The 23,468-nt window shown below is 36.4% G+C and overlaps 1 protein-coding gene across 1 annotated transcript in view; it reads right to left on the reverse strand.

Moving 5' to 3' along the window:
* The window catches only part of LOC120316557 (mucin-5B-like), a 62,753-nt gene extending 48,696 nt beyond the window's left edge, over nt 1-14,057 (reverse strand). Inside the window, exons 1-9 of the mRNA XM_039362290.1 lie at nt 13,902-14,057; nt 11,995-12,066; nt 7,767-8,028; nt 5,050-5,164; nt 3,784-3,874; nt 2,462-2,571; nt 1,692-1,905; nt 357-482; nt 20-137 (exon numbers count right to left, since the gene is read on the reverse strand). Coding sequence (XP_039218224.1) covers nt 20-137; nt 357-482; nt 1,692-1,905; nt 2,462-2,571; nt 3,784-3,874; nt 5,050-5,164; nt 7,767-8,028; nt 11,995-12,066; nt 13,902-13,974 — 1,181 coding nt within the window. The 5' untranslated portion in view covers nt 13,975-14,057. The remainder of the gene's footprint in view (nt 1-19; nt 138-356; nt 483-1,691; nt 1,906-2,461; nt 2,572-3,783; nt 3,875-5,049; nt 5,165-7,766; nt 8,029-11,994; nt 12,067-13,901) is intronic.
* Between the last annotated feature and the right edge of the window lie 9,411 nt (nt 14,058-23,468).

Consider the following 23,468-nt stretch of genomic DNA (forward strand, 5'->3'; position numbering starts at 1 on the left):
AGCAAAAGATATTAATTACCAAGAACGGCACGGAGCTAAATATGTCATCCCCGGAGCATAGGATTCTCCATTGTAAATGCAGGAACATTGATCAAAGGGGATGCAGCTTTTGCCGTTGATGTCATCAAAAACAGTTCCTAGGGGAGAAAATAAATTATAATGGATCTTCAATATGTGCCAGAACAGTTTCATTTTGTTGAAATTCTTCTATATCAAATTTTGTTCAGAAAGTATTGAAGAGAGTATATATACTAGACAATACTATTTTATTATTGTGTTTATGGCACACTAGTACAGTATACATAGCACTATATCCTCTCATAACAGAATGATTTAAGCTGAAGATGGCATCTTACCAGGTGGACAAAAGCAGCCATCTATGCAGTGATCTTCACAGACATGAGATCTTTCAGAATTAGTACAAGTATTTGCACAAGGTGATCCACATTCTTGATACTGCATATCCAACTGGCATGTTATTGCTGAAATAAGAACAGTAAGACCAGGTCAGTTCTCTATACAGCATATTGTGCATAAAAAAGCTTGACAGAGAATCATCATAGCTAATATGTATCACGTCATTCATTAGACTTGCAACATGCCATAAATTTAAAGAATTCTCAGCAATTAACAAAGATAGCAGGACAATTGCATCTTAATAATCAACATCATCATAATATCCCAATGAAAATCAAAATTAAAACCAACAAACAACAAAAATCCATATAGCGGTCGCTCATACTAAGAAAGCTCTGTGGAAGAGCTTGGTTTTCAGCATCATTTGAAAACAGGGATTTGGCCTGATCTCTGCCAGAAGACTGTTTGAGATTGCATGCTATCATGGAGAAGTAGCACCTCAGTGCTTCAGTTCTCCTTACTTTATAGGAAGAACCAGTATAGTTTCTCTTGGTACAATCAATCCAGGTTGAAGAATTCAGTACTAAGAATATCTAGATGCCAAGAATATAAGTCTTAATACAGCAAAATTAGCATTTTAATTTGCACTTGGAAGCCTACTTGAAGCCAAAGCAGGGGTCACAGCATAGGTATAATGCTTCTTGGGGACATGTGCCAGGTAACAAGTGGGCCACTACATTTTAAGCTATCTGTTCTGAGATTTTTCTCTCCTTTTCCTTTGTTCCTTGATTGCTCAAGACTTCTTGAAAGCAGAAACAATATAAGCAAGAACATGATTCCTCAGTGATTTATAACCCAGTTCAGCTGTTTCTCATCTTAGCTGAATAGGTGAGCAGAAAAACAGAGCTTGCCACACACAAGCACATATCCAGTTGTTCATCCAGTTGCTTTCTTCATGTAATTGCTGAAAGAATAGTGCTAATTTGTTTTAGTAGTTTTGAAGAATGATTAAGTTCGTAGTCTGAGCTGTCTATTGTCTGAGAAGGTAAGACTTGCATCTTCTCTGATCCTTCAAGCTGTTCATAAATCTATAACCAGTACAGAGATCTGTGAAATGTAATGTTTTATTTATAATGTAATGTTTATTTATTGTTTTCTGTTGCACTCATATATTTTCAACCTTCCAATTTTATAGTTTCTTGTTTTGGCAGCACATTTTAATTTCCATATTTTCAACTAAAAAGTGAATCTGAATAAAAAATCCTGATGAAGTCTAGGGGGAGAAATTACACTCAAATCACTTTTGTCACTGTTTGACAGAAATTTACACTTACGGCATAGTTCTGCGCTTCTCCATTGTTGAGGTCGGCCACCGGCGTGAGCACATTGTCGAGAATATTCAGAGAAAGTGTCACAGAGACAGGAGGATTTTTCAACTTCATCACAGAGACACAGGTCATGTACACAAGCATCAATGTAGCTTTTCACCCCCACAATATCATTACATTCAGAAAATGCAGAACCAGTTAGTGTTTTCCGACAAATATCCTAAGTGGAAAAACAAAAGGCAAAAGATTTTATGAAACGATTTCCTTCTAAAATGGGGCCCTTCCCTTAAAAAAAAGCCCCTCATTTTTCATGCTTATATCATAGATTAGATCACTATATTTTACACAGTAACATAAGCCCTTTCTCCAAAGTTAGATTCGAACCTAAGATGTCAGACCCCAAACCAAGATTGATACGTGGTAATTCTTCCAAGCTGAGTTCTTTATTGTTTCACACATAGGAAAAAATCTTGCCAGACTGAGCACTCTGCTATCTGCATCTACAATATAGTCTGTGAATATTAAGGTGGGGCTGTCTTTACTCTCTTCTCATACATAACATCTGGACTGAGTTTCCTTCTTATTCTTCTGGAATGCATTCCCCTCCTTCCTGAAATTTCACTTCCTCACTACCCTCCATCACACAAAATATTATAATATAGCTGTGGAGAGGATTGAGGGAGAATCAATTATTTTCAGCGAAATGGCAACTAATACATTTTAAACTCAAGATTATAGAATCCTTATGCAAATCAGACAAGAAAGAAAATTCTCACATATTCATCAATGCAGTTCTTCTGAGAAGGAGGTATGGGATCCTCACAATCTTCTGTTGGATCATTCTTCTTCCATTGATTCCCAAACTGGAAGTCTGTTATGGGGGTATCTTCAAAAAATAAAGTCATAATAGAGATTTGCATGCTAATGGTACCTCTGGCTAAGATTCCCTTTCAGGAAAGCCATGTCAAATTAGCTATGAAAGCTGTTAGAGATCTAAAAGTCTGTGTGGTTTCAAGAAAAGCAGAGTAGCCCAATTAATCTAAATCCAATCCCCAATACATTAAAGAGCTCTTTCCTGTTTGTAGCACCTCAACTTTCATACATGAGAGAGAATATATGTTTTTCATATGAAATTATATTGATGTAGACATCTCAGAATCTATCTCTGCATAAAATATGAGGTGATTTAATAAGGAGATGGGAAAAATGAAAAGACACTCTTGAGTTAAGGTTAATTCCTGGCAATTATATAGATGCCATGCAGTTGTTCTTGACTAGAGATCTCCAACCTTGCAAGGCTCACAGTCCGGAGGGAAGAAGAGCAGTTTTCAAATTGGTGCTCGCATGCAAACGCAAATGGGCCCGCGTGCAGTGGCGCAGCATTAGCAGCCCCATTCACACATGCCTGCATGCATGCGCAAACGGGGCCGCTGATGCTAGCACAAGTGTGGGGAATGTGCACCCATGTGTGCATGCACTGGCCAACCATTTCTGCAGCCGGCTGACCAAGAGCCCGAGGCCCGGGACCGGCCATGGCCCATAAGTTGGGGACCCCTATTCTTGATGACACTCTGAAAGTACTTTGCCACTGGATTCTGCAGGAAAGATTTTTATTATTGTTGTTTAACTTTTCAGTACAATTTATGACCCTGATATTGTGTTAAAGAGGAAAAAAACATTTTGTTTTGGTTTCAAATGTCATACATTCTCTTCTTACAAACTTAATATAATAAAATATCTACATATTCATTTTAAAATCACAAATGATTCGATATTCTTAAGTCAGAGAACAAAGAGACTAAAGTATTAAATCTGAGAACACTTAAAGTTTGAGAACATAGTTTTGATGAATATAGAACCTAATATTCATCCAACGTCTAAAGATGTTAAAACTGAAGAATGACAGATATGATGCAAAATTACCAGGTAGTTAATACAAAGATCAAAATATTCAGAAAAAAAACAGTGTTTTCTGCTATTCCAACATATTGAAAAGTCAGGATTATGAAAAATTACAGTATGTTTCTGTAGCACCCATTGAATAAAGAGCCATAAACTGTAATAATTAAATTCATTAAGCCCCTTTTTTAATACTTACTGTCGAAATAAAATTCTTTGTACTTGGGAATGCCGTTAAAATCTCCACAAAGTCCACAGGTGTGATTGGCATATTTTATATCAAGTTCCAGCTGAAATTACATATGAGAAAGTTGATAACATGTACAGGTAGTCATTGACTTACAACAGTGCATTTAGTGACCCTTCAAAATTACAATGGCAGTGAAAAAAGTGATTATGACCATTGTAGTATCCCCATAGTCACATAATCAAAATTTGGATGCTTGGCAACTAACTGTATATAATCCAAATGTGCTTTCATCTTTAAAAACAATAATCAAATGTCAAGTATGGAAACATACTTGGTAGCTTACTTCTGTGACAAAGGTTTTTTAAATAAGATATTTAAGGACGTTAATGTTAAAAAGAACATTCCTTGTTTTTATAGCTAGTCTGAGAAGTTTAAAGGAGGAACAAATATTACTTTGGTATTTGCATTTCTACTCAATGTCTTATTTTATTTCATTTATTATATCCTATTTTTTCTCTGAGAACTCAAGCTGTTATACAGAGGATCATTCCTTAGACTTATCGCATAACAACATTTTTTAAGATAGATTGACCAGAGACAGAATTATTACCTCAGCCATGTTTCAGTGGAGATTAAACCTAGGACTCCCCAATTACAGTAAAGTCCCCAATTTAATTGTTATATTACCCTGGTTTGCCAATTGATTAATGCTTAATTTGAGCCATCTCTTTGCTTGATATATTAAACTTGAACTTAGATGTAGAGTTATGATTCCAGCTTAGCCATCTCTTTTCATTATTACCCGTTTTGGATGATAAAATGAGGCTCCCTCAAGCACTGAGGGAGAACATTTCAGTATGTATCTGCCACTTCTGAGATGGTCCCCTTGCAAGTAAACCTGACTTTTGAATTTTAATGATTATATCTGTATTGAGAGGGATGATCTGGGATGTATATAGTTGCAAGTCATGTGTGGCTTTATATATATATAAGCAAAGCCTTGCCCCAATAAGCAACTAGTGCTGTTATCAGGACCTCTGAATCAAGCACAAAGATAGCTTAACTTCAGTTGTCTCTTTATGTTGGAAGTGAGCTCTAAAAGTGAGAATGATCAGAAATCACAGAATTCAGGAAGTGTGCTGGAGACAAAAACAAAAAACTGAGAATGGAACAGAGTATCTTGAAAGAAGCTGGCATCTGAAACAAGACCATTCCATCCATCCGTATTTTGTTACAGCTCACATTTATCAGTTCTTTATGTCATCATATACTTACCATTACACTGTCATCTTTATTCCACATTAGGGTTAAGCCCATCTTACTATCCACTTTAATATAGTTGAAAAAATGCTCTATTTCAAATCCAGGTCCATTGTAAGGTAAGTGAATCCTGATAAGAATGCATTAGAAATACAGAGTGTCATTTATGTCACAATATTTCTACTTGCCTCATTTTTATGGAAATTTAGGGAGGCAGTATTCACTTAAGTCTGTTTCATTTTTTTGAAGAGAGGTACTCAATTCTTGGTGATGTTTTGTATTATTGTTAATATAAAAGATATGGGCAGAACATAGGCAAATAGTAGCTTAAAGAGCCACCATTGTCTTTAGACTTATCCACTAGGCCAGGGGTAGGCAACCTTGGCTCTTTTATGACTCGTGGGCATGGCTGGCTCAGGAATTCTGGGAGTTGAATCCCACGAGTCATAAAAGACCCAAGGTTGCCTACCCCTGCACTAGTCCTAAATGGGGGCAATTTCTTCTCCACTTTCTAAGTATATTTTTCCATATTACATTGAGTGCTCCTGACTATTTCCAACAGTCTACTCGAGTTGAAGGCTAAATGCAAAAGATCACCAGCTATTTTGGCAGAGGCAGAAATGCCCCTTCAACTGAGTCACTACTTATTTTGACTTATAATATCTTTAGAACTATGGTTAATGTGAGTGCTAATTGATAATACTCAATTATGAATGATTAGAAAAAAAATAAAACAATGCACGGACAGACTTAATAGTAATAATAATAAATTCGTGGAGAAATCTAACAAATTCAAGGAAGAAAAAATATTAATTAAAAAACTTTCTGGCCTCATTCAAACCACAGCTCTCTCTCTTTATAAAGCGAGTACAGCTAATCCTGGACTTAAACAGCCATTCATTTATTGACCATTCAAAGTTACAGCAAGTAGCCATTTTTCACACTTACAATCATTGCAGCACCCCCATGGCCATTTGAATCAAAATTCAGATGCTTGGCACCTGGTTCATATTTATGACCGTCGTTGTGTCCCAAGGTCATGTGATCCCTTTTGCGACCTTCTGACAAGCAAAGTCAATGGGGAAGCCAGATTTGCTTTAATGACTGCATGAGTCACTTAACAACTGCAGTGATTCCCTTAACAACTGTGGCAAGAAAGGTCATAAAAAGGGGCAAAACCTCACTTAACAACTACCTTGCTTAGCAATAGAAATTTTTGGATCAACTGTGGTCCTAAGTTGAGGTCTATTTGTACATTAACAATTACACTATCACAATATTCATTATACAGATAGCTCTAAAATCCATAAGGCAGTAAGAAAGGATTATTCTGTAAAAGAATTGCTTCTTATGCCTGCATATTTTCATACTTCATCTTTGTATATTTAAATTCAACTTTGTCTACACACACACACACACACACACACACACACACACACACACACATAGTGGTGGGATTCAGCCAGTTCACATCACGTCGGCAGAACTGGTAGCTAATTTTTTGTTGCAGAGGCCCAGAATGGACTTCCAGAAGCAGCATCCACACAGAGAGCCGGTTGTTCACATATTTGAATCCCACCACTACACTTACTGTATATACCTCTTGTAAGGCTATCCACATGAAAGAAGGTGATTGACAATTGTTTTCTCAGAAAAGAAAGGTAGTGGTGGGGAACTGTCCAGTGGAAGGTCATAGAGTTTGCAATCTAGCATGAATATCTTGCAATCTATTGCCCAGGTGTCTCAGTCTGGATAAACTGGCTTAAAGCCAAGTCTGTATGACCATTAGACACTGGACACATCTTACTGGACACAAGCATCTTAAATTGTAAATGCAGATATGCCTATAGGCAAGCTACTCTCAGTATAGGGTTCTTTGAATGTTCCAACCATCATTTTCAATCAGCATGACCAATGAGCAGGGATCTATATTGGTGAAGGTGAATTTAAAGAGATAACAAATATATAAAACCTAAATGAAACTTCCTATTCCTTTCCAAATCCAAAAGTACAGTAATTTGTTCTTGCCCTCTCCTATTGGCTAAAAGAGCAGTTTCAGATGGATAATTTATTCTAACCATTATATAGCTTCTTCATATTTTTTGGTGACATAGCTATCAACTCACTTAAGGATTGCCTCAGTGCAACCCTTCCTATATTTAAACCTACAACAGACAAAAAGGTAATCTAATGAGATGGCATAAGTATTTGGTACATAAGTTATGTACATAAGTACTGTACATAACTTCTTATCATGGTATTCTGCTTGTTTCTTTCCTCATGTTCCAAAAGTTAGAAGTAATAGAACCTGATCCAAAAAAATCTAACTTATCTTCATCATACATGTTTGAGATAATGCCTTCTAGGAAGTTCTCAAACCTTACACTCATTTGCAAGTGTTTTGACATTACAAACATCTGCATCTTCAGGCACGTTTGGTCACAGTACTCAATACTAACCTAATGGTGACAGAATGTGTGTATGTGTTATCACAATCCATTCTCTGCCCTTTTGTATTTATGGTCTAGTGTTATATGCAAATATGTAAAGGCTGAGTTTATGTCACAATGCATGATTTCCCCTCTCTTATCCGTTTCTTGTGGATGCCTATGTCTGTAGTCTATACTTCTACATGAAAATTTTGAGAAATACAAAATTCAGAGTATGTTGTGAATTCTAGATGAGAAGGTCTACAAAATAAAATTATTCAGCAGGCAGAACTAAGGACTTACCGTTTGCCATTTACCAAAATTTGATCCTTTTCTATTTTAAAATCTGTTCCATCCAGCTTCACGGTGACATAGCTAATAGTAGAGGTGTTCCCAACTCTTTGGTGTCTAAGTTGTATGTTGAAGTCCTCAAATGGTGCATTGCAATGGGAAGCAAATACGTATTTGCAGACCCCAGGAAAATTATAGATGTCACCATCAAATGTCTTGTAGTGAAAAGTACCCCATGTGCTGCAGACCCGTCCATTATGAGCTGAGTGGAAGGCTGTAAAATCCCAAGAGGATGTAAAGAATTAATACATATACCTTCCACCACTATTACATTTTGTTTGGGGTGGATCAATAGATAGCTAGGGAGGCACAGAACACAAACATTTAGACAGGGAAGAACTTTGCAACATTTGGATCCTTCTCCACTTTTTCTCAGCTGATTCCTTTTTTTAATGTTCTTGACTTAGAAATGGAATAATAACAGTTCTGGATTTTCCCTAGGCCACGGTCCCCTACTCTAATGTCCTCCCAAGTGTGATGAAGACCAACATATTTGTTATCATGGTGGAGAAAGCTCTTCTAGAGGAAAAAGCTAGAGGAGAAAGCTGAGTAATTGTGGGACAATCACGAATCAAATCCACAAGATTAGAATTACTGCCTCATTCCTGTGTATCAACTGTAGTAAACCATAATCAGACACTTAGTAACATGAGTTACAAAATCATGGCATCCGGCCCTCTCAATTCCTGGCAAATAGATGAGGAAGAAATGGAGGTAGTGACAGATTTTATCTTCCTTGGCTCCTAGATCACTGCAGATGGGGACTGCAGCCAAGAAATTAAAAGACGCTTACTCCTAGGGAGGAAAGCTATGGCAAATCTAGCATACTAAAAAGCAGAGACATCACCCTGCCAACAAAAGTGCGTATAGTCAAGGCCATGGTTTTCCCAGTTGCAATGTATGACTGTGAAAGTTGGACCACAAGAAAGGCTGAGCGCCAAAGAATTGAGGCCTTTGAACTATGGTGCTGGAGAAGACTCCTGCGAGTCCTTTGGACTGCAAGATGTTCAAACTGGTCAGTCCTAGAAGAGACCAACCCCGACTGCTCTTTAGAAGGCCAGATCCTGAAGTTGAAACTCAAATACTTTGGCCACCTAATGAGAAGTAAGGACTCACTGGAGAAGAGCCTAATGCTGAGAAAGATTGAGGGCAATAGAAGAAAGGGATGACAGAGAATAAGGTAGTTGGATGGAGTCACTGAAGCAGTAGGCATGAGCTTAAATCAGTGGTTCTCAACCTTTTTAATGCCACGACCCCCAACTACATTGCAAGTAGTCGAGGGCTACTCAACCGGTCGTAAGTCGAGGACTACTCAACTGGTGCAGCCCCGTTTGCAGAATGGGACTTTTGGCGGGCTCAGCAGGGCAGAGACAGGCTGGACAATTCCTATTGGCTTTTGAAAGCCAATAGAATTAGACTCTATTCAAGAGAGTCTATTCTATTGGCTTTCAAAAGCCAATAGAATAAAAGGGAGTAGCACAGCTAAGGAAAAGGGGGAAAAAATGGCGGACTGCGTTGTTTGGCGACCCCCGTGAAATGGTCGTTCGACCCCAAATGGGGTCCCGACCCACAGGTTGAGAACCACTGGCTTAAATGGACTCCAGAAGATGGTAGAGGACAGGAAGGCCTGGAGAAACGTTGTCCATGGGGTCGCGATGGGTCGGACATGACTTCACAACTCACAACAACAACAGCAGTGCAAAGAAATAAGCTCAGCATTAGTAAAAGAAGTCTTGTGCCTTTAGCAGACTACAAGAGGGGACAGATTTCTCTGCATCATGACAGATTTAAAACTGGTTGCAAAGGTCTGTAAATACAGCTCAGCAGATTACTATTGTTGTGGAAATAAGAGCAGAATAGAGCTGGAAGGGACCTTGGAGGTCTTCTCATCCAACCCGCTGCTCAAGCAGGAGACTCTATACCCTTTCAGACAGGTGGCTGTCCAGTCTTTTCTTAAAAACCTCCAGATAACTTTTAGGAAATAGAACAATATTATATTCAAATAGATAAAATATATACTTTGGATATTATAGTTTGTTATGAAGTGAGATAAGGGAAATTTTGGTTACCCAAAGTCTGAAAATTATAAATATCAAAGGTTAAATTGGAATATTGATAAGAAATTAAAAATTGAGTAAAAATCAATAACAGGATATGGGTTGTTTATGAAGATTGAATGTAATTAAGATATATATAAGCTAAAAATTTATTGATAAATATAATAATGATGTTTTTATTGAGTTGATATAATTAGAAATGTACTAACCTGAATATGAGACAGTAAATGTTAAGGGAAAAAGAGAAGAAATATTTGATGTTGTAACCTGAGATTTGCACTAAGATTTTGTTATTGAACTATTGCTTAAACCAGTCACCACATTGCTTTTTAAATATTTAAATGTAAAATTGGAATATTAATACAATATTATTAAAAAAAACCTCCAGTGATGAAGCACCTACAACTTCTGAAAGCCAGCTGTTCCACTGGTTAATTGTTAAGTTTCTCCTTAATTCTAGGTTGCTTCTCTCCTTGATTAGTTTCCATCCATTGTTTCTTGTCTTTCCTTCTGGAGCTTTGGTAAATAAGTTGAGCCCCTATTCTTTGTGGCAGCCCCTCAAATACTGAAATCCTGCTATCATATCACCCCTAGTCTTTCTCTTCTCCAGACTAGCCATTCCCAAATGCTGCAACCATTCTTCATATGTTTTTGCCTCCAGGCCTTTAATCATCTTAGTTGCTCTTCTTTGCACCTTTCCCAAAATGTCTATAATGTGGTGACCAAAACTGGATGCTGTATTCCAGATGTGGTCTTACTAAGGATTTATAAAGTGGTACTGATACTTCATGTGATTTTGATTCTATGGGAAATAGGGGAAATAGGATCCTTGAAAACAGTATACAGCAAACAGGAGGGAGCCAGATGGTTTGTTTCAGATCCAGTCGTGATAGATAGATAAGAGATAAGGGCATTAAAGCTAGTTTCCCAGTACCCAGTGAAAGAAACTTACAGTAGAGAAAAAAAAACATACTGGCCATGCTGGGAATTGTCTACATAGTGGTGATATATTTCTTGAAAGATTTTCCGAGTACATTCACTGTACTCAGGATTGCTTTATAGTTTTTAATCACTAGTTTATGTATTCAGTATTGACTAATGGTCTATGTCCTCTTTTCTTATAGCATTATCCATTTACCACAGTTTATCTTTTTCTTTAAAAAATTGTTTGAAGAAAAACACGGGTTGTACCCTCATTTTGGGATGACATTTTTGACAAGTTCCTGCAGTTTTCTTGCAAGATCTGAAAAGCAGTTTACCCTTGCCTTATTCCTAGGGCTGAGAGAGAGTGACAGGCCTAAGGTCATCCAACTGGCTTCATGTCTAAGGCAGAACTAGAAGAAGTCTTCTGGTTTTTAGCCTATTGCCTTAAAGTACACGAAAGTATACCAAAATAATCCCCAAGCCCAAATCCAGTTAGATAAAAAGCAGAATAAAAAAGCCTAGCAGCAAATGGAATAATATGGATATGGTAAAATTCAGAATGTAAAATCAACAGCAATACAACAAAAATAAAATCCTTGAACAAATAAAATAATTTAAACTCTTACTAAAATTTCTAAGAATAGCTACCAGACATGATGATTTATGGAATTCTTTCCAAATCTGTTGAGATATTTGATGTTACATATCTGCTGAATTATCCACCAATCTGTGTACAGGTAGTCCTTGACTTACAACAGTTCATTTAGAGACTGTTTGAACAGTTACAATGGCACTGAAAGAAAGTGACTTATGACCATTTTTCACACTTAGGACCCCATGGCCACATGATCAAAATTCGGATGCTTGGCAACTGACTCACGTTTATGACGGTTGCAGTATCCAAGGGTCATGTGATCTCCATTTTCAATCTTTTGATAAGCAAAGTCAATGGGAAAACCAGATTCATTTAACAATCGTGTTATTAATTTAACAACCACAGTGATTCACTTAACAAGCGTGACAAGAAAGGTTGTAAAATTGGGCAAAACTGACTTAACAAATTTCTCACTTAGCAACATGAATTTTAGGTTCAGTTGTGGCCATAAGACAAGGACTATCTGTATCAGATGTTTTATTAATATTGTTGGCTTCATGACTAAATCTCATAAATACAAGAAGATTTCATTTTAGTCGCTTACATGATATAACAGGCACTGTTTGCAATGGTGGGAGGATGGTGACTCTTTCAGGTACATCTTCTGCACTTGAAACTGGAGAGAAAAGAAGAACATTTGCTTATTTGTGCACATATACACAGCAGAAGCAGTCAAACAAGGGCCTCAATGGGTGAAACAATGATAAAATTATGTGATACAAATGAGCAGAGCTTGAATTTTTCATTATTTTCTCCCCTTTTTTAGTTCCATAAATAAATTCAGTCTGTGCCTCTTTTGTTTTCCTGATAAAATTGTATGCATCTCTTTTATTGAGGATTTAATGATAAATTTCATTAGTTTTGATACAGGTGGTTAGATATTCACACAAAGGGATGTCAAGACCCACCTCCAATTTGCTCGTCTTTGCCCCATTCCTTCATCATGTACCCTCAAGACATATTGACTTTCTAGACCCAATTTTAGTGACTCCCCATATAGTTATGTGGAAACTATCTGCGGGAGAAAGTTCCACATAAAATGTAGAAAAATAGGACATTTGAAAAGATTGCAGAGATTCTTGAGATCCACCAACAATTGATACAGTATAACATCTAATTAAAATGAAGAAATATTTTATATGGACATAATGTAACAAGAGTTATATCCGTAATAATCTTGTTTGTCTGAATGGGAAAAAATGATATTTTTGAGCACCGCAACTGGTAGAATCAGGGATTAAAGTTAGAGATTAATTACAATCAGTGGAGTTGATTGAAATGAATAATTTCTTCATTTCTATCCTACATAGTCAAAGGGCTTATAAATTGATAGTATGATATAACAGGATATGTGTTTCAATTCAGGAGAGGGGCAGTAACTATCAGATGCATTACAGGATGCAGTAGAACAGATATCCTTAATGGTTCTTCAATGAGATGAAACCATATTGGTCTTTGAAAAACAGCCAAATGGAAAACATTTAGTCTAAATTCAAATAAAAAATTGGATTCCCATTCATTTGCATTCATATGAGTGCAAAAAAATACAGAAAACTGACTCTTCCTATCTGGTGGCTATCCAGATTTTGTAATCCAGAAAAAAAATGAAGTCAGATGCAAAGACATGGATGTCTGAACAACTGAGTCTCATTCCATCTCTTCATTTATATAGTTAAGAAGAATGAATAACCTTTTCTGTCTCAACAATATTCAAGTTTTGGTAGGAGACTTAATCTACTTAAAAACAGCAACCAACATATACAGAATATACACTCATGTCTACTAAACTGCACAAGCTTATTGTCTATAAAGGAAAGCTCTTAACTGTTATTGTTCTTTTGAAGGTTAGTTATAGACTGAAAGATTTAATATTTTATTTAAAAATGAAATAGTTCAAAATATTCTTCTTAGGCCAAAAATGCCTCACTCATTTCAATCTCTTCAAATAAGTAGTATAGTTCAAAAAGGATATTGTTATTTTTCTCTGAATATTAAATTTCCAAGTTCTATATAGGCTTTACAAATTAAAGAAGGCGTTGGAATAACTTAAAAAGTCTTTCTTCTGAAAGGATTCTAAACACATAGAGTAAACCTCATCAATACAAGCTCATTATTTTGATAAGAAACTTGTGTTCAGGATGAAATAACTTTTGGAGAGAGTTATATTTTATAAGATTAGATTTAATCTTCAAAGCCTTCTTCATAGATATGTTGTTAAGCATTTTTTTTATTTCAGGCTACATCAAATTAAAAGGTTTTCTTCAATGAAGATACATTAAATATTTAGTTTAAACAGTACTAACTGTTGGGGAAAGGAACTTGTTGAAATTGAAAAATCCATTTAATTTTCAAATCAAATGAATTGTTATTTTCAAAATCAATTTATTATATATTTAATTGCTGGTTTTTTTTTTTTTTACAAATGTACCATTAAAAAAATAGAGTTTTTACCTTTCTGTTGGATACAGCAGATCACTAGAATTACAACCCATAATGGTATCCTGGGTCCTCTACCAAACCCCATCTTGAATGGAGCTTGGTATCAATATGTGCAGCCAGCCTCTGACCAGTAGGACAACATCATCTGAACTCTTAAACTCTTATATAGTGGGACATTTGGGCTATTTTTCCATCCGACTAACAAGGTGGAGCTGTCAGAGGTAAATAGAGGATGCTCTTCCGTTTCCTTGATGGTTAGCTAAGAATGTTTGCTTTTGGTGAGGTGTATTGTTTTTTGTCAAAGTTCCATCTAGTAAGGGAAACCAGAAATGAATAACCAACAAATAAGAATTCTTATTTGGCAAAATAAAAATTGAAGATCCTGGAAAAAAAATAAGCTCAAGGATCCTTTGAGTCAGAACATGATTTTGTGGATAACAGACAAACTATTATTTAAAGTTCTGGATATTGCTAAGTATTGTTGTTAAGCATTGATTACATGGGAATATAGAAAAGAAGTAAGATTTCTATTATCTTGAGCCAATATCTCAGCACTGGGGATGCTTGCTTGTACAGTACTCAGGACTAATGAGACTTGAGATTTGAATGATCCAACTCTTACGATTTCTCCTAATACGTCAGAGATAGAGGCACTGAGTAAGGGTCACGACAGAAACTTCATGTTCAGTAGCTTTTCTGCTCATCAGATTCAGACTGGTATCACTATCTGAAAAAAAAGTTTGATTGGATAATGAAAAAAAATATTTGATTGGATAGTGGGAACCTAACAAGTAAGGATCAGAGAGTTGATGGGTAACAGGCCTGCTTCATAACTTGCTCTGTGCACACCATAGTAGACTGCTCTAAATTAATGGTGAAATACATTTCTACTGCAAGTCATGAAAAATGAGAGGAAACAGACATAGCTCTGCCACCATGCTTGAGAGTCTGACAATGGTTGGGAGTTTTTATAATGGCTTTGTAAAAGTGGACTTTTCAGAGTGGACTTTGGCTACTGACCATGGTTATTTGAGATTATCAATGTTTTATATGTATGTATCAGATTATATGTATGTATATTGGTTTTTAACTTTTTTTTTACTGGATTATTGTTTTAGCTGTTGTAAGTCACCCAGAGTCACTAAATGAGATGAACAGCTGTACAAATTGACTAAACAAATAGCAAATAAAGATGACAAATGGTTATGCTCAGTCTTGAAATGAAAAATATAATTTGAGGCTTGATGTGAAGCTCTGGACTAGAAGACAGTGTCTAAAATAAATCCATTGGTGGATTAATGATGTAGAGCACACAGTTTTTCAGCATGACTGATAGAAAAGCTAAACTCCCTGCTGTTTTGATACTTCCCTCTTCAAGAGGTTGATTTGCTTCTATTTGTTGGCACCATAGTTGCTACCTAAGCTGCTGTGTTGTCATGAATGTTCATTTATATTCTAAGTACTTAAAACAAATTAATCCAAATGACAGTGGAGATAAACTGTGCAATGCCTGGCAGAGAGAAATGCCATAGAAACCAAGAAGAGAGTGATTATACTTACTAGCTTTGTATACATGTTTCTGATTAACAAACATTTATTGTTGCACTATAGTAGCAAATAAAAACAGCTTTCCATATTGCCTTGATTTATAGTTTTAGTTATTTGGTTTTTTTTAACTGAAAGAAAAAAAAAGAGAGATTCACTATGAGATTCACTATAATGAGATATGGTAAATGTGAGAACTTCTGCTACATATTCTACATGCTAATACCAAAGCAAAGCTAACAAGCAGGAAGAATACCCATAATCTGAGAATAAAGTTGTTTAAGGATAAATGTATTTGATTAAATAGACAAGCACACAGTTACTGTCTAAAACGTCTGCAGAGTTGTTTTTCTGGTATTATTTATTGACTTGTTTTGAAATGATTTATTTTCAACTGTCTGTAAAATTATGTCCTTATCTGGAAATTCATTTCTAGAATGGTTTTCCCTTCCCTACCCTACACTTCTCTTCCCATCTTTTAAATACTTATTTTTTTTCTTAACATGTTGCTTTTGGAAACAACATGTACATTGGGCAGTGTTGAGCTTCAGGATCTAGTGACTGTGATCTATATATCAGATTTCTCGATCTTTCACCAGTGATTGTGGATGGCACCTTCAAGAAATGTCAAGAAATCTGTTGTATAAACCACAGCCACTAAACCAGAAGCTCAACATAACCCAAAGATATTGGCTATGAAATCCAGTAAAACATATAACATTGCTTATATGATGTCTTTTTCAATCTAGACTTCTTTACAGAGGATGGAAGAAGTATGGATTCCAATAATCCCAATTAGGATCTAGCATAATGGCTACACAATAGGAGTCTTGGTTCAATATATATATATGAAAGACTCAGGATTGGCAAAACCTGAAGTATGACAATCAATCAGATTGAGATGCCTTAAAATGTATTTTGGACACTTTCTTCAGGGTACAGCTTATGTAATTTTGGTTATATGTGTATTTTTGCTGTTGATATTCAATAAATTGTAATAATGATGAAAACATTTACTAAACACATGTGCAACAAAAATTATATGCCTTTTATTTAAAAAATGAATTGAGATAGTTTTTTTTGTCACATTTCCTAGATAGATTATTCTTATCATCATTTCATGGGGACCTCTTAATCTGATGTTTTTATTTTTTGAAATAATATCTTTTACAAATCTTTTTAAGGGGAGTAAAAGTTCCCAACAACCATTCAAATGCAATTGTATTGGGTCATTTATCATATTGTCCATGATTTCAGTGTTGTTAGTTAGGATATTGTTTAAAGTTAATTTATGATGTTTACAAGTCCAATTTTGGGTTGGGTAACATTTCTGGCTAAGAAAAAGGAAGATAGAAAAATAAAAATAAAATAAAAGCAAACAGTGGAAGGAAGGAAACACTGTAAAATCAACAAGAGATCTTAACAGATCCCAGTAAAAAGTCCTGTGTGTTCTAGATCCTATTAATAATGAAATTGGAGAAGGTCAATTATAGCCATACTGCTCCACATATTTGTCAAAAGGATTAAATGAACACAATAATCAGCTGCCACAGTGTTTTTATCCTTTGTTGTTGAATATTTTTTGTTCTGTCAACATGGATATTTAAACAATAAATATCCAAAAGAATGTTGCCGACAGAAAGAAGGAGGAAATGCTAATTATTTGCAAGGAACTGGTGAATGGCAAAATTCCCCTTCATACTTTCCTAATCCTATGATTAAAAATGATTTTGTAGGACAATCTCGTAGGGAAATAAATAAAAGTTGCTTGAACACCTGTTTTTCTCCTACTGAGCACAAAGCTTTTATCAACAGTGTATACTTTACTTAGAATAAATAATTGTAATTGTAGATCTTTAAGAAGGACTGTATGGAGACACAGAAGGACAATGACAATTCTTTTATAGCAAAGCTGAAATCTATCCCATTAGTTCCTTAAATAATTTGAGACCCCTTGGTTACAAAACCTAATGTTGATTAGGATAATTGTAGGAAACTATTTTATTAAATAAAACTTTTTATTGCATTTTGGATATGCAACCTTCTGAACATATAAAACACATGATAGTCATGATGGTCTATCGAAACCCTCACTCCCTCACTGGATAATAAATTAACACCATCTAAAATGCTACAAAAGAGAGTATTAAAAAAAAAAAGATTTCCCCACAACATTTCATTAGACAATAAGCTACAGAAGGCAAAGAGTAAGGGAAGCATTCAAAGAAGCTCTCCCAAGTGGTATAGAAAATTTTAACTATATAGTACTAAAAGTGTTTGGAGGTTATATTGTTTGTTTCAGTTGATACAGGAAGCCATTGAACTTTCATTAAAAAGCATAATATTAAATCAAGTTTATTAGGAAAAGATACCTCCTAGATTATTTGTGACTTAAAACCTAAATATTCATTTCATACAAGAAACAGAAATTGTCTGAGGAAATCTACCTCAAGTTATGACAGAATAACAGTGTTGGAAGGGACCTTGGAATCTTATAGTCCAGAGTTCCCCAACCTTTTGGGCACCAGGGACCTGTTCGGTGGAGACAGGTTTTTCCACAGACCAGAGGGTGCGTGGTTTTGTGTGCTGCCTGCATCCTGCAGATGGGGCTTTGCTTGTTTGTGCGGACCAGTTGCTGGCATGCCGCGGCCCAGTAGTGGTCTACAGACTGAGAGTTGGGGACCCCTGTTCTAATCCAACCCCTGCACATGCAGGAGACCTAACAGATGTGTAGGTTAGGGGTCTTCTTGGAAAAGCAGTGACAGCAGTAGCCAGGAGACTCTGGTAAAGTAATGTTTTTCAGCCTTGGCAACTTTTAATATATGGTGACTTCAACAGGAGATTCTGGAAGTTGAAGTCCGCACATTTTAAAGTTGGCAAGGATAAGAAAGATAGTTCTAGGTTATTATAAAGATGTTGGCTATTGTATTGCTTCAGGATTTCAGTCAATACTTTCTTCTAGATTTATCCAGAATCCTATGTTAGTGTCTTGAAAGGCAAATCAATTACGTGACATTACATAAAAAGAAATGTTTCCAGAACTGTAGTTTCAAAAAAAAAAATCTGCATTAATGTCTCTGGAAACAGATTCACAAGGTCCACTCATTTTTAGCAACTCTGTTCAGAATTCACCATCCATTTCATTTTAAAAAAGAAAAGTAGTTACTTTTCAAAAAAGATCTTAAAGTTGGGAAGTTTAGATTTGAAAACCTTACATCACAGAAATATATGTAACAAGAAAATCGGGATGCAGAATAAGTTCTTAGAACTTTTGTGTATATTTATCAAAATTGTACACATTGCAATGTAAGAGAAACCTATGGGATTAGAGGTCACATATTTCTTCCACAGGAACACCTATGAGGGTATCAGGATTAAAACAAAAAAAAAGAGGCTAATTTAATGTTTCAGAAAGGAGTCATCACTTTTTTCCTCTATTATGAGAATTGGTTGTTTTCTTTTAAGAAGTGTTTAATCACACTCTCCCCCATTATCTCCAAAGGGACAATTTGAAAGGGAAAAAAAATACTTCCATTTGAATCTGCTGAATATGTAAATTGCCTTAATACTCCGTCAATAAACAGGACTTGCAACAGCAGTCAGGTTTCATCACTAGATTTCAATTAAATTCCTTTGTTCCCCGATTTCTCCTCCAGCCTGAGACAGTAAATTGAGACCTTTTTTCCCCCGGATCATAATGTTTTCTGTTGCATAAAGCCTTAAGCTATTACATTGAATCTTGTCTCCATTTTACACACCATTAAATACCATTCTCTCTCTCTCTCTCTCTCTCTCTCTCTCTCTCTCTCTCTCTCTCTCTCTTTTTTTTTTTTTTTTTACAAGAGCACTGGTAACCTTGTAATTGATGGCTCCCAATGAAAAGCTCCATACCAAATTTCCTTATTGCTTTACAATCAGCCACATCAAAATATCTTCTCCATTTGCCAAAGGTGTATCTATTTGGCCAAGGTGCATAGCTTTGAACGAAATCTCAGCTGATCACTTAATCCACTGTAAATCTCAGTCTTTCAAGTTCAGTTGAGAAGCATGCCCTGTTTGACTCTTCTGTGTATCTAGACTTTTTATTTCATTTACACAGACAGGCATTGATCCTCTTTTTTTTAAAATAATTTTTATTTTTCATTTAATACTTTCAATACATTATAAAAAAATACCTTTGAAATAAATTCATACATATAACCTTAGGTGTCGCTCGTCCATCTCCCCCCGAACTACATCCACCCTCTCTACCTTCCTTTCTTACTTCCCTCCTCCCTCTCTCCTCTCTTCACCTCTCTCCCCTCATCCCTTCCTCCCATCTAACTTCCTTCCATCCCTTCCTCCTCCCCTCTCATCCCTCTTCGGATACAGTTCAGGGGAAATACCCGAGCGGCACCTCTCTCTAAATTACTCTACCTATTTTATACATTAATATTTCTGTTTATCTAACCCACTTAATCCCACCCATCCCCACCCCCTATCCCCCCCACTTCCCGGAGCAGAATACAGGGTTATTGTAAACAAAACAAACACAATCTATAACTTTTAAAACAAAAAATTATACAATAAACAAATTCATACTTAACCCTTAACTCCCTCTAAACTAGGCATTGATCCTCTTGTCGATTAATTTTTCTATCCATTTGACCTATTGTTTTTGCTAAATTGTTGTATACATTTTTAGTCAAATGTGACTTCCTTCCCCCTCAAAGACCTCAAAAACAGTAAACTGCTTAAGAAATTCATAGTAATGTTAAATACCTTGTGGTCTAAATTATACTTAAGTTGATCTATAGCTAATATTAGTTGTAATGATGCCCCTTTCCTAAAGTCTGGTTAAGGCCCTTCTTTCTGCTTCAACCTTGAAAGAGGCAGGATGTACGGAGTAAGAGATAGAACAAAATTAAAACATAGAGCTCCCCGATTAAATATGCCAGGCTAGTGCTTTTTCTAAGGGACATTTGTGGAATTAAGGCACTTCTAGAAAATTAACTTGCATAAGTTATTTTCTTGCTTTTGTACAGTAGTTACCTTCTGTTGTTTGTCTTGCTTTTGTTTTTCTTTTAAATTAGCATTTTTATTATTATCAATAATAATAATATTAATATGGTGGTGTAGGCTGTCACAGCTGGCATCAAAAGAGTTGCAGCTAAGAGGTACCCTACAAAGAAGCTGACTCTGAAAATGACAGTCACAGCATAACAGTTGGAACAAAACATATAGCCTGAAAACTCATCATTGCTAATAATTTAATTGATAAGCCATGTTCCTTAAAATGTACCCCATACACACACTTTATAGATTTACCTAGTGAAGGCCCAGTGGGGACTAGAAAGGTAATATGATTTGGGACCAATGTATCTTCTCTGACCTAAGGTAACCCTGTTCCTGCCTTCTTCTATTGACATTGTTGACTTGTGTTCCTTTTAGAAGCTTGCTGGACTTAGGATGGTTAAAGACTTAATCAGTTGGTCAACACATTTTCATTCTTATTATACAGTGTTATATGACCCTTGCCAAGCAGTGCAGGATGTTTATTAGGTACCTTTGAATGAATGGTTAACTATTTACAAATCCTAAGACAATATCTTCATGGTTCAGAAAAAATGAACAATAGAATGAGGAAAAGTAAAAGAACTGGATTTCTTGACTATAGGCTTTTTTTAATGTAACAATACCAAAATTAAACTATATATATAGTAAGCTATATAATTAAAAATTTGACTCTTGGGTATGTCCATGGTAAGATTCAATAAATACTGATCACCAAGAGAATAAATAGCAAAAAAAATAATGAACCAAGCTTTCGTTGGGGACATACATATATACACATACATACAAATATCGGTGCACATGAAAAGGCATCCAGTGCATCAGTTCCCCAACTCCTGAAAACTTTGAATTAGGAAGTTTGCAACATTGTACAAGAGGTAGCAACTAAAACCATCCCAAAGAAAAAGAAATGCAAGAAAGCAAAATGGCTGTCTGAGGAAGCTTTGCAAATAGCTGAGGAAAGAAGGGAAGCGAAAGGCAAGAGGAGAAAGATACACCCAATTGAATGCAGAATTCCAGAGAGTAGCTAGAAGAGATAAGAATGCCTTCTTAAATGAACAGTGCAAAGAAATAGAAGAAAACAACAGAATAGGGAGGACCAGAGATCTCTTCAAGAAAATTGGAGATATGAAGGGAACGTTTCATGCAAAGATGGGCATGATAAAGGACCAAAATGGCAGGGACCTAACAGAGGCAGAAGAGATTAAGAAGAGATGGCAAAACTACACAGAAGAACTATACAAGAATGAGCTTAACATCCCAGATAACCACAATGAGATGGTCACTGACCTCGAACCAGACATCCTAGAATGTGAAGTGAAATGGGCCTTAGAAAATCTGAGCAACAACAAAGCTAGTGGAGGTGACAGTATTCCAGCTGAGCTATTCAAAATCTTAAAAGACGATGCAGTAAAAGTGCTACACTCAATTTGCCAGCAAATTTGGAAAACTCAACAGTGGCCACAGGATTGGAAAAGGTCAGTTTACATTCCAATTCCAAAGAAAGGCAATGCCAAAGAATGTTCAAACTATCGCACCATTGCACTCATTTCACATGCTAGTAAAGTTATGCTTAAAATCCTACAAGCTAGACTCCAGCAGTATGTGGATCGAGAACTACCAGAAGTACAGGCAGGATTTCGAAGAGGCAGAGGAACTAGAGATCAAATTGCCAACATACGCTGGATCATGGAGAAAGCTAGGGAGTTCCAGAAAAACATCTACTTCTGCTTCATTGACTATGCTAAAGCCTTTGATTGTGTGGATCACAACAAATTGTGGCAAGTTTTTAAAGAGATGGGAGTACCAGACCATCTCATTTGTCTCTTGAGAAACTTATATGCAGGTCAAGAAGCAACAGTGAGAACTGGACACGGAACCACTGATTGGTTCAAAATTGGAAAAGGAGTCCGGCAAGGCTGTATACTGTCGCCCTGCCTATTTAACTTACATGCAGAGCACATCATGAGAAAGGCAGGGCTAGATGAATCAAAAGTTGGAATTAAGATTGCCGGGAGAAATATCAACAACCTAAGATATGCAGATGATACCACTCTAATGGCAGAAAGTGAAGAGGAACTAAAGAGCCTCTTGATGCGGGTGAAGAAGGAGAGTGCAAAAGCTGGCTTGAAACTCAACATTAAGAAAACCAAAATCATGGCATCCGGCCCTCTCAATTCCTGGGAAATAGATGGGGAAGAAATGGAGGTAGTGACAGATTTTATTTTTCTGGGCTCCAAGATCACCTCAGATGGGGACTGCAGCCAAGAAATTAAAAGACGCTTGCTCCTGGGGAGGAAAGCTATGGCAAATCTAGACAGCATACTAAAAAGCAGAGACATCACCCTGCCAACAAAAGTGCATATAGTCCAGGCCATGGTTTTCCTAGTTGCAATGTATGGCTGTGAAAGTTGGACCATAAGAAAGGCTGAGTGCAAAAGAATTGAGGCCTTTGAACTATGGTGCTGGAGAAGACTCCTGCGAGTCCCTTGGACTGCAAGGCGTTCAAACCGGTCAGTCCTAGAAGAGATCAACCCTGACTGCTCTTTAGAAGGCCAGATCCTGAAGTTGAAACTCAAATACTTTGGCCACCTAATGAGAAGGAAGGACTCACTGGAAAAGGGTCTAATGCTGGGAAAGATTGAGGGCAATAGAAGAAGGGGACGACAGAGAATGAGATGGCTGGATGGAGTCACTGAAGCAGTAGGTGTGAACTTAAATGGACTCCAGAAGATGGTAGAGGACAGGAAGACCTGGAGGAACGTTGTCCATGGGGTCGTGATGGGTCGGACACAACTTCGCAATTAACAACAACAACAACAATATTCAAGGTTTTCAGGAGTTGGGGAACTGATATATAGCACGAAGCTGAAAACACCAGCCTGAAGATGATGAATGGGACTTCGTCGAAACGTCGCCAAGACACTTCCAATTTTACGCAGGAGAAAACCCGAATAACCAAAGACCTACATACAAACACCC

The sequence above is a fragment of the Crotalus tigris genome, unplaced genomic scaffold, assembly GCF_016545835.1.
Source record: "Crotalus tigris isolate CLP2741 ecotype Arizona unplaced genomic scaffold, ASM1654583v1 scf7180000019415.609845, whole genome shotgun sequence".
In the NCBI taxonomy this organism is placed as follows: Eukaryota; Metazoa; Chordata; class Lepidosauria; order Squamata; family Viperidae; genus Crotalus; species Crotalus tigris.